The 14,884-nt window shown below is 42.8% G+C and overlaps 2 protein-coding genes across 2 annotated transcripts; one reads left to right on the top strand and one right to left on the bottom strand.

Moving 5' to 3' along the window:
* The first annotated feature begins 983 nt into the window (after positions 1-983).
* LOC120551938 (beta-1,4-galactosyltransferase 1-like) lies at positions 984-4,267 on the top strand. Its single transcript, XM_039789536.1, has 2 exons — positions 984-2,259; positions 3,258-4,267. Exons 1-2 carry the CDS (start codon positions 1,867-1,869, stop codon positions 3,924-3,926), a joined length of 1,062 nt encoding a protein of 353 aa, XP_039645470.1. The 5' UTR covers positions 984-1,866; the 3' UTR covers positions 3,927-4,267.
* A 4,740-nt stretch (positions 4,268-9,007) lies between these two features.
* Positions 9,008-14,530, bottom strand: amer2 (APC membrane recruitment protein 2). Its single transcript, XM_039790407.1, has one exon. It carries the CDS (start codon positions 14,338-14,340, stop codon positions 12,256-12,258), a length of 2,085 nt encoding a protein of 694 aa, XP_039646341.1. The 5' UTR covers positions 14,341-14,530; the 3' UTR covers positions 9,008-12,255.
* Between the last annotated feature and the right edge of the window lie 354 nt (positions 14,531-14,884).

Here is a 14,884-nt window from a genome sequence, read left to right as displayed (position 1 = left end):
AAGCTTGTGACCGGGAGGTTGCTAGTTCTATCCCCAGACCGACAGGATAAAATCTGGGTGGGGAAAGTGAAAGAGCAGTGCTTGTCCCTCATTAACCCCTACTGAGGTGCCCTTGAGCAAGGCCCTTAACCCCAATTGCTCCAGTGGAGCTACTCATTGGCCAACAGATCAGACTGTGGTTGCACTGGGCAGCTTTCAGGTATGAATGAAACTGTGTGAATGTGACAGGTCGTCATTGCATGATGCAAATAAGAATTGTTGAAGTTAAATATTTTCATGCTTTGAAATGAATGTCGTCTCTATTTATCTGTTACGGGTGATATGGTCACATGACTTTAAGACTGGCTGCTTTGTTTTCAGTGGAAAGTTTGTGTACTGATGTCACATGAAGGACATGGATCTCCAAACATGCATGCTGTGTTCATGTTCTGACCGAAAAGCAGAGCACTATGTCTTTTGTAAATTGCTCAATCGAGAAAAAACACAAAATTGTATTTATAAATGTACGGACATCATCATATCTCCCAGTTAAATACTGTGAGTAATAGTACATCTGCCCCATTTGTCTGCAGTGGTTATTTTATTCACACTAAAACTGAAATACTCCCTCGATGTCGCACGGCACCCTTCAGCTTACTTTCAGGGGCTGAATGTGTGAAACCTGCAAATTTGCATGTGAGAACTGAAGGAGGATGCTGCGGTTTTCTATCAACTGTATAATCTGTATAATGGCTGGGACTGGTTGTACACGTGAGATTTAAAACATTTCAAAACTACTCACTATTATATGAATACAGTGCTAAACTGGAACAGCTTTTTATCTGTAAAGACTTAGTTCCTGATGCCAACAAAGGAAAGTTGGGTGTGGTCAGCGAAACTAACACCCTTCCCATATGCCTGCATTCACATAGCTTCCTCATTTTGATGGCACTTCCCTTACTGACCCTGCGATTGGTTCATCTGCACATAAATAGGAAGTCAACTGCAGTGTAGAATACTTATCAGTGACATTCCACAGGAGAGATTTACTGCAGATGGAAATACCCTAAATCTTGTTCCACTTTGTAAGGGACCACCCTTGCCTTGCAGGCTGCAGTGTTTTAAAGGTTTAGCCCTCCCAGGACGACTGTTTCTACAAGACAAATGGCAACAGATTGAATCTCAGGGACGTCTTTGCGTTTAAAAGGGCAGGTGTGGACAGGTTTCAGTATCTGGGACGTCTCTCAGGTTTACTCTGAAGGATCTGGCTAAGGAGGTCTGTCAGGGTTTTGAACTTCTGCTAAGTTCTTTGAGGACTTCTTGAAGGGTTGTGGGTAACCTGCTGGTCTGCCAAGTTTCATACGGGACACTCAGGACATTCAGCACCCTCAATCACCCACCACTAGAGGGCCCAGTCTGACAACATACAGGAAGTATTATTTAAGTAATTACTGTATACTGTATTTTTCACAGACCATTTAGCCAATAATTAAGCTTCTCTTGGTACATTCCTTCTGTGTTTTGTGTTGGTTTCATATAACTTAACACCAGTCTAAAAGTACATGGTAGATAATATAAAGAATTAAAGGAATTACATAATAGTATTGTAGACATACTCAGACACACAGTAATATACTTTCAATTGTCATTAGAGTCTGGGAAATATGAAAGGAAACAAATTGTAAAGAAAAGATTAATTATTAACAACAGGTGTTAGGCCCAACCTGATCAGCTGCCAGGAACAAGGAAGCTACTCCCACGTAAATAAAAACCTGTTTGGTTGCTCTTTTGTTTAACCACCTTTGACTTGCAAAGAGGAATGCAGGTCGCAGAGCTGTACCAGAGCTGTACGAGAGCTGTACAGTGCTCAACTTAGGGCTAGCAAAAATGCTGAAAAAACTCTTTAGCTGCCTGGCCCTTTTTGCTTTTGTTAGTATGGTATGTTTTCTTGTGGTTCTATTCTATAGCAAAGACAGCACTTTTCTTCTTTTTACAATGCCATATCGTATGGCAGATGGAAACAACACATATTCCCAGTTAATAAAAAAACTCGTTCCACCGGAGACTGAAGCCCAAAATGCCAGCCGAGAAGAGACACGGAAGCCACCCAATACGAGCAAGACTTTGGGACCCTGCCCTGACACCTCTCCAAATCTTGTGGGTCCACTCCATGTGGAGTTTAATTCTAACCGGACTTTGGATGACGTGAGAAAGGAAGTTGGTTCCATTCTTCAGGAAGGTGGACGCTACAAGCCACCAGACTGTACTGCCCAACAAAAGGTAGGTGAATGTATGGAGAGACAAATAATAAATGAACAGAATAATAACTGGAACCATTTACCATGATTTTAGATTAGTTTAGACATGTTTAAAGAGGTGTCAAAATGTGAGTGAAGTATGTCATATACATACAACTTGTATAATGTGTAAAAATGATGATAACTAAATAGGAAAAAATGTATTGTTGTATGTAAGTCTCTGGTGTGTGGTATAGACCAAGCTTATAAGCCAGAGATCTTCAACAGGGGCTCCCTGACCCCTAGGGGCTCCTCAGTGTTACTGCAGGGTGACTGCCAAATTATAGTCTGAACAGTCTTTTTTTCCTAAATTAAAATATGTCTGAAAATATACATTAACATGAATCCAACATATTATTATCAAAACAAAACTCATCCTTTTTGTGAAAAACAAACATTTAATTCACACATTAATGATAGGCTTACTATAGGGTGTAAAACTAAACTTCAGGATTCACTGTGCCTTCCACATGTATGTTTAACATTAAACATGATGTATAAATAATAATAATATCCATCCATCTATTTTCCTCCATCCGGCCCTGTTTAATTTGCAACTCAATTTTATACAATATATGTAGTAGTCCCTGCTCTGTCTCTCTTTCAGCTAAAGGGGTCCTTGCCTTAAAAATTATGAAGACCCCTGCTATAAGCCTTTTATGATTTTGGGCAGTCCTAGTCTTAAAATACGTTATTTTGTATTTTTATCATTCAGTTTTGTGCGTATTACATACATGTCCTTTATGGTTTTATTTTATTTTATTTTCCTTTTTCTTTTCAATAAAATAAAAAAAAATCTGAATGATATCGAAAGTTAAAACAGAGAGGATACTTACAGGTAACTTTAGCTACCATAACTTACTTAAAAAAGTTTACCTTCACCACATTCTACAATTTACTTACCTTTACCAACAGAAAAAAATGACCAAAGTTTGAATGATTCTCTACATTAAGCAAACTTACTTATTTTTTCATGTTTAGGTGGCGATCATCGTCGCATTCCGAAATCGGCATGAGCACCTGAAGCATTGGCTGTATTACCTCCATCCCATATTGATACGACAGCAGTTGGACTACAGAGTGTATATCATCAACCAGGATGGAGAGGGAGTGTTCAACCGGGCTAAACTGATGAACACAGGCTACGTCGAAGCACTGAAGGAATATGATTATGATTGCTTTGTCTTCTCTGACATAGATCTGGTTCCTATGGATGACCGTAACCTCTATAGATGTTTTAACAATCCCCGACACTTGGCTGTGGCTATGGACAAATTTAACTTCCACTTACCCTATAACGGCTACTTTGGTGGGGTTTCTTCATTGTCTAAGGAACAATACTTGAAGATTAATGGCTTCCCGAACAGTTTCTGGGGCTGGGGTGGTGAGGACGATGATATCTATAACCGAATTCTTCACCGTGGAATGTCCATTTCTCGACCTGACTCGGTGACAGGAAAGTACAGGATGATCAAACATGAGAGAGACCTGCACAATGAGCCCAATCCAAATAATCCTGGCAAATTAAGCCAAACCCAGTGGACCATGAATACAGATGGCATTAATTCCCTTAAATATTCAGTCAAGGATATTGTGAGGGATAGACTGTATACTTTTATCACTGTGGATATTGAGGCTCCATCAAGATGAATGAGGATGGAACTGCTGTTGACTAAAGATTCATGGTGTTTCAGAACAGCCATTGTAATATTTCTATTGAAAACATGTAACTGTGATGTTTTGGAAATTTTCATCTAAAGGCTTAGGACCTTTTAGGAACCTGTAAGTTTGGAACTGGTGATTTTATGTTCTTAAAATCTTTGTGAATCCAATCTGTCAATTCTTTATTTAACCAAGGGAAGGTGTGTGTTGGTGTAGGGTTATGTAGGTGTGTGTGTGTGTGTGTGTGTGTGTGTGTGTGTATGTGCCCAAGTGCACTAAACAAACCGTATGTAAGCTTTATGAATATGAAGTAAAGACATTGTTTCTCAGTTGCTTCGGCACTATCTTCAAACGACAATCATTAGGCTATTCCGTGAAATGTTTGCATCTATATAGTAGGTCCTTATTGCTTTCACACACAATTCAAACTCTGTGATATATTCAGACAACACCAGCCAACAGTCCGTTCAAGAACACGGAAAGATGGTGGTTTGGACAGGTGGACACAAAGAGACATCTTGGGGATTGTTACATCCAGCTGATTTTTGTGTATTGCAAGGACATATAGTGAAATAGATGAAAGTGAGCCAGACTAAAAGCTCTTCACCAGTTACGAGGTGAAGAGGTTTTATATTTCATTTACACAATATTTTTAAAATGTCATGCTTTTGTATGTACATACTGGATTTTGGTCTCAGTGATGCACAGGTTGATTTATCTTTATTTTTGGAAGAAGACATTTTGTGATCTGTAACAATGTTAGGACAAGACTAGTCCCGGCTAATCCTGCCTTGTACAGGCCGAAGTTGGAGAAACAGCTAGGTAGTTGTGATCCTTACCTAGCTACTGTGCATGTGCGACTGCCAACAAAGATGTTACAGAAGTTGAGATGTCTCACTCTGTAGCTAAAACAGAGACCTGACACAGGGTGAAAAGAGGATATGCAGCAATGGGCAGTAGAACAAAAATATGGTGGTTTTTGAAAATTAAGCCATGTAAACCTATTCTGATACAATCTCAAATTACAATTATGAACCTGAAAATGAGTATAATATGGCCACTTTAATGAAATGTAGGGCCACTATGGTCCAGCACTGAGCTTTGCCCATGAACATCAACACTAAATTAATCTTTTGGTGAGCACACTCTGAATGAGTGACAAACTACTTTTAAGTTATCTTCAGTGAAATTGTGCATGCCAGCCAGAATATCACTAAGATGCATTATTTATCATACCATCTCTCTATATTCAGTGGATCTAGTTGTCTTCTTGACTGGTAATAGAAACAATGTTTCACCATCCCTCTAACAATGGAACATTGTGTGTCAGTTACAGTTTTGATCTTTACTGGGATGTATGCAAGGTTCATGGCAGGCTCCTGTTCTCTTCATATTAGATAACTTGTATTAGAAACAGTTTGCTGCTGTAACCAATGTGATAGCTGGAGAAGAAGAAGCATGGAAGAGTGTCAGATTTGAGAGCAACACTCTTAAAGTAACATAAAAGCACACTTCTGAAAACATACAATGCTCAAAGTATTTAGTTTTTTTCAAGTCCCTTTATTTTCTAAAATAACTAAGAGTTTGATCTATCTTTTAAATCTACAAAGTAGTTCCAGTCGCTGACTGCAGGTTATAGTTTGGAATTTACATGTCTGCCAAAATCTAACCTGTTTTAAGACGAAATACATCAAAGTCACTTTCAATGAGTGATTAAAAAGACTCACGACCAATCTTGAACTGAAACATTTGGTAATTTTCACTCACTTTAGAGACTCGGGTAAGAATAAATGGGGTATAAACTCTTCTCCCTTAGAGTCCCAAAGAGCTGGAGCGACCTGTTTATGTACAAATCAACTCAAAACATGACAGACTCTTTTACTGGTTTCGTTTCTCCCCACACGCAGGTTCTCTTTCTGGTTTCAGGTACAGCTGGAGGCCTCAGGTAGTAGTAGAAGTATGACCTGACAGGCCAGTCATGCAGAAGACGCTTACGAGAGTATTTTACAGCCTAAAATACAATACACTCACAAACACAACCATACATATGGAGTGTATCGCCCAGTCTGCCCAACCTAATGAATATTTCAGCATTGTTGCTCAAGTACTGTAAATAAGAGGCAACACACACTTTGACGGGGGGACCAACTCATGTTAATTTTAAGCTCATGATGTGAAACTGATGTGTATCTGGCAATTCCATTCAAATGTTCACTATGTGAATTCATTAAGAAACATAGGATGCATACCAGTTGTGCGTCTCATAAAAGTGTCTGCACAAATTCAGTTAAGTGAAAATGGTAATTCAATATGGAGTGCTAAATTCAAGCCATTGTACTGTGCATCAGACCATTAACTCGCTCCCCTGAACTTGTATCTTTAAAGAAAAATTTCAGTCATCACTCATCTTGTGATTCATAATTCAATTCATCTTTTAGTTTGCTGCTCACAAGGTCCCATTCAGTTTGGAACTTAATAAAACATCTTGTTTCCTGCCGCTTCATCACTTTAAAATCAGAATTTGTCATTTACTGGTGGACTAGTATAACCAGATTGATAGGTTTGACTGTCTGCAGGGTTAAAGCTTCACCTCGTCATCATGCTGTATCATGTGCTCCTGTTTTTCATGGTGTCGACGAACACATCCGGCCATTCACAGAGTCAAAAGCTTGTCTGTTGACTGATACATTATTGACAAGCGAAAAGGATTGCACAATGTTGCCTGCCATGGCTTTCCATGAGGTTGCAAGAGGTGGAGTGGAACCTTTACTTTGTCATACTTTACACTGGGAATTGATGTGTTTAGAAAAGTGTGCTAAAGGTCTGTGCACTGTTGAATGAAATCTCATTAACTGCATTTCTCCTCTCCTGTTGATGGTTTATTAAAGGATGTGTGTCAGTAACTACAGTATATGTGCATTTCAAGGTTAGTGTGTGTGTGTGTGTGTGTGTGTGTCTGTATAAATGTTTTACTGCACCAGTTCAACTCTAATCACGTCTCTCCCACACTGTGTCAGCAACCCCCCAAACACTCGCCCATCCTCCTTCCTGCCCAGCCCCCTCTTTTCATTGGTTGACCTAGTGGAGTTACTATGGGAACGACTGTAGAGAGACTGCCATGAGAAATTTGGGGTACAGCTTTTGAATGGTGCTTCAGACTCCATCATACATGCACACATTTACCAGGGCAAGGACATTTCATTTGTTTTGTAAATATCTGTATGACGTTGACTCTTCTCTTTTCGTACTAGTGTTTTTCTCCACCAGCATCTGTCATTTAATAGGTTGTTCTCTATAGAACGGATTATTTAATTGGTCTTTCTGAAAAGCTAAAATGTGTTGTTTTGGTTAATAGTATATATTAGCTTCTACAAGATAAATGGTGATCAACTGTGCAGCGTAGTAAAAGCACCTCATCATTTTAACCAATCCAATATATAATGATGATATCTCCTTAGTTTAAGTCATCAGCATGATAGTTTTGTCCAATTTAGCTTGGAACACAAACAAAACAATCTCAGTATCTTGTTTTAGCTCTTTAGAAAGACACTTTAATGAAGACACCCAGATACTAGCTAGAAAATAGCTTGTATGTAACAACACACTGATAATTGGCAATAGGGTGTACAGTAACCATATGTATAAGCACTCATATCTTTTATATTAAACACTATGTAAAGAAGAATCAGCACAGGCATAGTCTTGAAAATAAAAAGTTGAACTTATAAGCATTCAAATTCACCCTTGTTCCATTTAGTACACTCAGCTTTGCCACGTCAGCCTGGTATTGTAGCTAGTGGCTAATGTCAGCTAATGTTAGCAAACATTGCTGTAACTGGCATTACTGAGTCAGTTTGCTGATTTAGTGACTCGTCTCTTCTTGTGTTACTATTACACTACATTTTAGCATGCCATTATGCTGTTACTGCTACTTGTGGCTAATCAGAAGTTGTATCGGCTAGCTAAAAGCGTTGTTTAATAGCACTTTATCCCAGACAAACCCTCACTAACACTAACCATGAATCCTTCCTCCCTTCCTCCCTTCCTTGTTCTCTCTCCTCAGTGTCTTGTATACAAAGACTGTTGTTGAGTGCAAAGTAAATCCTCTGTCGTGCACTTACCAATACCAGATTTATGCATCATAACCAACACGCACGCATGCACGCACGCACGCACGCACGCACGCACGCACACACATACACACACACTCACACACACACACACACACACACACACTCACTCACTCACTCACACAAACATGACTTACAAAGAGGACGAGTGTCCACATACGTACATCACCCAGGCAGCAGATTAATGATGAGATCAGCCGACACACATGCGCGGGCACCAGCACGCACCATCCTCACTGTCAGCATCAAGTGAGTGTTATGGTCTTACGTAAGGCTTTTACATAAACCTCAGCGTGCAGAAACAGAGAGCTGGATAGAGAGGGAGGGGGGTTTTGCTGCACCATTACAAAGGGGATTCGCACTGCACCAAATCCTCCTTCCACTACACATCCATGCGCACCCACACCACAACAACAACATATAAGCTTTCTCGAGCAACATGTGTCTTCCTGGAAACAATGAGAAGCTCCCTTTCATCTATATTCAGAACGCACAGGTTCCATATCCAGATGCATCAGCTGTCTGTCTTTGTCCTCACATTGGCTGTCTGTCCCTGTCTCTATGTATTTTTTCCCACTAGAGACCGACAGCAGACAATGACACATCCATCGGGCTTTCATCTGAGCAATCAATAAAATGTATTGATAACCTATTACACCCAAGCCAAGCAGACCTCTCTCCAAGTGCGACGGCACAACACAAATGCCACATGCTGCACATCAACAAATGCTTCTCTGTTTATCACCCTGTCTCCCACCATACCTACTCCTTGGGGATTTAAGCCACCAGGATGTGGGGGAGGAAAGATGGAGGAGGGGAGTTGATGAGAGAGAGGCTCTATCTGGTTTTGCTCTAATCATACAAGCGCACAAAGCCTCTGACATTAAAGTGTATGGGTTCTTGTTTAAATGTGGTTACAAAAAGTCAGGAGCTCATCTATCAGCGCAAAGAGTTTTATTCATTAAATATGAAAAGTGGAAAGATTTCACACTGTGAACAAACGGTAACATCAAAAAGGAAAACATAATGTGCTTTTCATCGCAGCAAATGACCAAATAAAGGCCCAGATTTGTGATCAGAAAGAAAAGAATGGCCTCTTTGGTTGATGTCATTACTGTGTATAGGCCTGTGCAACAGATCTGTCATGGTTGTGGTTTTCTGTTCTAGTTTTTCCTGTTTTATTGTGTTCATTTATTCCCCATTTCCTTGTTGTTTACTGTCTCTTGTGTTCTCTGGTACGTTTTACCCTGTTTTCCTCCTTGTGTATGTTTTTTGCTTCAGTTTCCTGTTTATTTTGTAGTCTGTTTCTGCCATGTCATGTCTTGTTTTACTGCGTTGTGTTTTCCCGCCATTGTGTTTATTTCTACCCCTTTTGTCTCTGTATTCCAGTTTATTTTGATGCCTGGTCTTTTTTTTCAATGTTTTTTGGAACTATTTTTGCCTGCTAAGTTCAGGACTCTTTTTGTTGTATCCCTTTTTATTTATTAAATCCTCGAACTCAACACTTCCCTGTCGTCTCTGCATTTTTGGGATCAAGGTCCCTTAAGGGTTCAACGTCAATGTTCACTGTTACACTTGGGGAACATTTTGAAACAAGTTCTATTTAAACACCAAATTGCGACAGATGGGACATCAACCGAAGAGGACGCCATATCTGAACAAAACCTGTTACAATATGATGCATAATGACGCAGGGCATAGCTCCCTACTCACTCTTAATCTTAACATTAGTATCATTTTACTGGTGGCAGTGTCATAATGTAAAATTATAAGTTTTGGACTGGTCAACAATCCACAAGCATCACTACTGCTGTTTGAAGAAAATACCCTTTTCTCTTTTTTTTTAACCAGAAATACTTTAAAGGTTTAGATTGTTGCCCATCTCAATTACCAAAAAGTTACCTTTAGTCACCATCCTTTTCCAATTAATCACTCTTTTGCAAAAAAAGTGAATACAAGTGATTGCATATTAAATCAAGAGAGGGAAGAGCACAGTGTAGGCAGAGAAAACAATAAGTCACGTGATCTTTCTCTTCCTCCCAAATGACCTATAGCCTGTCCTTTTTATCGGGTGAGAAGCACACTTACTGGAGACCTGGGATCAGGTTACCCTATGGCCTGTCCTGCACTACACTGTCAGGGGGCTGAAAAGATATCTGAACCTGGAGCAGTGTTGTGGATCAATCATCACATTCTAAATGAGATGGAAAGCTATCATGAACTAGAATGACCCTTGGTGTCATTGGTACCCCTGTGGTTAGGATCAGAGAAATCTGGGATCTCTCAAATGTCTTTCCTACGAAAACCCCTTTCTTTACTGTAACTGAAGGGTAGGGACACTCTGCTCCCTTTAACTTGTCTCATTGAATCATATACAAAGGCCTTTTAGGACTGCAATACACCCCCTCATTCTTAAAACAAGTGGTGCTTTGCGAGGCTCGACACACTGTGCGGACTTAGAAAACAGTAAACTCCACCATTTGTTTTGCCCCCACACAAGAGGGACAAAGAGGAAAACAGACCAACACAGCTGACCAATGATCTACTACGATGTCAAGCTACATTCAGATTTGCACACAGCTGCAACGGTTACTAGACTGAAGTTGTACAATGTTTGTTAGTACAGCCAGGAGAGGAAGGGTAAAGGAGCTGATTTAGACCCCAAGTTTTGCGTTGTATTTTAAGCTGTAATCAAGGTAATTACGTTTCTTTATCTTAAACCCTGATAGAGGTCGTCACAGTCTATTTAAAAAACACTTGCGGGCATATTCTGGCTGTCTAAACCTGGCTGACAGCAAGGATGCCTCCTTGTCATCCACTCACGTCATCCTGTATAATATGTTAGTAGAGAAGAACAGAAAGACCAGAAAGCAGAGCATTGGGAAGCTGGTGCAATCACAGTTTAAGATCCAAACAGTATGACGTAGGACGAAAGGAGGATACTATAAAAACAGTATGAAATCCAGTGAAGAAGAAAGTACTAACTAGAAAAAAATAGAGTGTCCTTAGAGAAGAATGTCATCCAGTGTAGCTACGAAGACAGTGCCAAATGTTGAACGGTGTTGTTCAGTATTAGATGATGTTCCCTGACCTTTGTGCCTTGTATGTGTGGCACTGCATGCGGAGAGGGAGAGGAAATGTTTGTGTGAATGTCTTGATTTCGTATGTGTTGTGTGTGTGTATTGAAGTATCAGTGCAAGGGATCCCTCCAGGTCGAGTATTGCGATAGTTTTGCAGGTTTCCTTGGTAATTCAACAGTTGTAAATCCCAGAGATAGACAGAATAGATTCTATGGATGTACTTGGGGTGATGCAGTGGGGTATACGTGAGATCCAGATGCAACAGGGTGAAGCCAAAAACCCACAAGATATTGTGCGGCCATCTGCAGGGTAGCTTTGCCACATAGCTGCAAAGTAAGTAATAAAACCAGATCTCAGTTGTTCAGTCATATTTTTGCACATAGTTTAATAATCAGTGTGCGGTCAGAAGAAGACCATTTTCAAAAAGCAAAAAAAAAAAACACTTACAACAACAAACAAAAAAGGTGGGTTATTCCAGGCTGTGGATATTGTTGAGTCTGTTCATCAGAGACTGTGAAATGAAGATTCGGTTGTTGCTTTTTTTTTACTTTGGCTAACATTAAAGGATTAGGAGGTAATTTGTTACAGATTAGACAAAATGACAAACTTTGATTGATTAGATTAGGTCCGTGGGAGCAAATTATGTTATGCCATGTGGAGTTCCATAAGAAAAATGTAAAAGATAAAAGGTGCTCTGCTTTTTTTCTGTTTTTGCAGTGTGCAGTCATGAGCTGTTGAACTTTCAGCAGGTCAGGAGCTTTTCCAGGAAGTTACAAGGCAAATGTGTCTATTGCGTGTTCATGGATTGTCAAGAGTCAACCTCCAAAGTTCCAGTGAGCGCTGTGAAGTGTTAACCCAGCTTTTTGGAGTCTCCTCGTGACTTTCCCAAGTGAATAAAACCACTTATTCTATTCTAGCCGGTCGTAAGCCAAAAACACTTAAGGAATGAGAGCTTTTAAGATTCGGGGAGGAATTTATAGGCTGTTAACTCCACAGCTCAACATTTTTCTTGGTCTGGGAAAACTTTTGGCTCTGCATAAACAGCACTAAAGTGATGCACACTCAAGTCCATAAGTTAGTAGGCGGGAATCACCCGTTTGACAGGAGCTATTTCTTGTGGGCACTTCCTCTAGTTGTGCTGCCAGGCTTGTTTCCAGAACGACGGACGGGCACCTTGGATACAGGGATTCTGGTGCGAGCCGGGGGAGGCTGAGCCTGGGTCTTTGGTGGAGGGGATTCAGCCTCTAGAACAGACGAGAGGGCTGACTGGCTTACAGAGTGGGGAGGTGGGGTTTGTCTGCTACTTACTGGGATCTTGGATTCCCTTGGAAGGCTGGTGCTGCCTTTCATTGACTGGAAGGAGGAAGAGGAGGAGGAGGAAGGAGGAGTTGTTTGGGAGCTGGGGCTGAGTTTGTATTCAGTGGATGGAGAGGGAGTACTTTTTAGATCTTCATCTCCCTCGTGCTCTTCACCCTCTCCTTCAGGATCATTGTACAGGTCGTACAGGTGGTCTCCAGAGCAACTGTCGCGTGATAGGGCCATCTTCTGGTTTCGCTGCAGCCCGCTCTCATCAGGTGTTGCTGTGGGCGTTGCAGAGGGAGTGTCCCAGTAACCCTCATCACTAAGTGGCTCTTTTTCACCAGGTGATGTGGGATGACGGCCATGTGCGTGAGGGAGGGGGGGTTTAGCTGCCCGGCCTCCTGCTGCACCAACTACGGGAATCTTACTGAGCCCCAACGCCTTCACCTGGGGTACCTTTCGGTCTGCGCTCCTGTGCGCTGAGGGCAGGTGTCCGCTGGCAGGGTTGGAGGTGGCACGTGGGGGATAAGTTGAAGTCGGGGTGGTCGAGGCAGGTTGGTGTGATCGGGGCAAAGCAGGGGAGCTGTCCCCTTTGGAGGGCAGCATGTGCCAGAGCCCCTGCATGTCTGCATCGTCCACGCCTTCTGGACTTGCCATTTCTTCCCCTCCACCCATGTAGGCCACCACACCACTACCGGCTGGGTGCGGCTGTGGTGGAGGCGGCGCCCGGGCCCGGGCTGGGAGGGAAGAAGGCACGGAGCTTGCAGAAACCGAAAACATGGGCTGAGTCAGCTGCGAAGGTAGAGGGGGTTTGGTTGGGGAGCCCCGAGACATGGCACTGGTGATACCAACAGCTCTCCCAACACCTGCTCCCACGCTCCCCCCTCCTCCCCCACTGCTGCTACTGCTGGTGCCACTGCCACCGTTACCCACTGGCCCCTCCTCGTCTGCGTCAGCAATAATGTCACCACAGCCTGTCAGTGAATCAAAGCTCTTGAGGGATGTGACGTCAGTGAATAGGAGAGAGCAGAGGCGATCCACCGAAGGTTCTGAGGGTGGGTCACCTGTGCTGCAACGATCCAAAGGGGGTGTAGCGAGAGAGGGGGTGAGGCTGGAAATTGAGGCTTTGGCTTTTTGGATGGGAGGGCGCAGTGGCGAGTCAGTGGGTGTGTATGGAAAGGGGGAGTCTGGCTCACCAGATGGCCCTGGCATGGCAACACAGTGTGGGGGTGTCATGGTAACACTAGTACTGAGAGTCTCTGGGTTTGGTGATGCCTCTGCATTCTCACAATCCACTTGGTGGTGATGCGGAGGCGGTTCAAGGGTGAGAGTTATATCCTTTACCTTTTCAGAGTCGGCAATATCTCCGTCCTTCTCTGTCTTTCGTTCCACCTCCTCCCCCTCTCCCTCGATTGTTTTTTCCTTGCGTCTCCATCGCATGCTGCTGAAAAAGCCCTTTAGGCCCCTCCCTCTTCTGACAAGCCCCGCCCCTCCGTTTTCACTCGATCTAAAACTCCCTCTTCGAAGTAGAGAAAAGAAACTCAGCGATTTGCTGAGGGACCTCACCGGCCCCGCCTCCAGGATAGCAAGCCCCTCCCCTCTCTGTCCATCAGCATCGCTGTTAGAGCTCATTAGTCCATCGTGGGTTTTGCTCCTAACTAACTCCACCGATGCCGCTGAGCCGTTTCCATTTAAAGAATTCCCATTGTCAGAATTCCCGTTGTTCCCGCTGTTTGTAGACCCTTTGTTCCTGAAGGAGAAGAAGCTGGCCATCCCAGATCCGGTGCGCCGCTTTCCAAAGAGTTTGAAGGCAGCTTTGTTGATCTTCCCTGTGGGCTGGGGGTCACACTGAGGGGCCACAGGAGGCTCCACACACTCCGACTGCACCTCCATTATCTAGCACTCTATCGCTCCCACTCTATCGTCTCTCTCAAGCTCTCTAGCTGCCTTTCTGTCCTCTCTCTCTCTCTGGCCACACATACACTCGCCCTCTCTCTCTCTCTCTCCACCCTGCTGTCTGGTGCTCTTTCACTCCCACTCTGAGTTGCTCTAACGCCTGCCTGCTGGTTTTGTCTATCTGCCTGCCTTCCCCCCTCCTCTCTCTCTCTCTCTCTCTCTCTCTCTCACACATGCTGGGAGCTGCTCCTTACTGTATCCATGGCAACTGGGTGGGCTAAGCAGCTTTCGTCAACGTTGGCGGGGCGCCAGTGTCTGTCCTCCACACCCTCCCCCATCCTCTTCCTCCTCTCTTCCTCTACCTTCCCTGTCACCAATGCACTGTTTGCTCTTTTGTTTTAACTATACTCATCAATTTATGAGCCCTACATTCACTGCTTTCATCCCTGCATGTGTGTCTGTGTGGGTTTTTATACTGTTCAGTAAGTAGCCTAAAGATACGCACCCACCGATGAATTATGACGGATTAGACACAAGCTCA

The sequence above is a fragment of the Perca fluviatilis genome, chromosome 22 (assembly GCF_010015445.1).
Source record: "Perca fluviatilis chromosome 22, GENO_Pfluv_1.0, whole genome shotgun sequence".
Taxonomy (NCBI): Eukaryota; Metazoa; Chordata; class Actinopteri; order Perciformes; family Percidae; genus Perca; species Perca fluviatilis.
This window is presented reverse-complemented; position numbering and strand designations above follow the sequence as displayed.

Bases quoted from the DNA above. Each gene is read 5' to 3' on its own strand.
- LOC120551938 (XM_039789536.1), top strand. From the start codon at position 1,867: ATGCTGAAAAAACTCTTTAGCTGCCTGGCCCTTTTTGCTTTTGTTAGT. The intron at 2,260-3,257 runs GTAGGTGAATGT...TTTCATGTTTAG, and splicing joins ACTGTACTGCCCAACAAAAG to GTGGCGATCATCGTCGCATT.
- amer2 (XM_039790407.1), bottom strand. From the start codon at position 14,340: ATGGAGGTGCAGTCGGAGTGTGTGGAGCCTCCTGTGGCCCCTCAGTGT.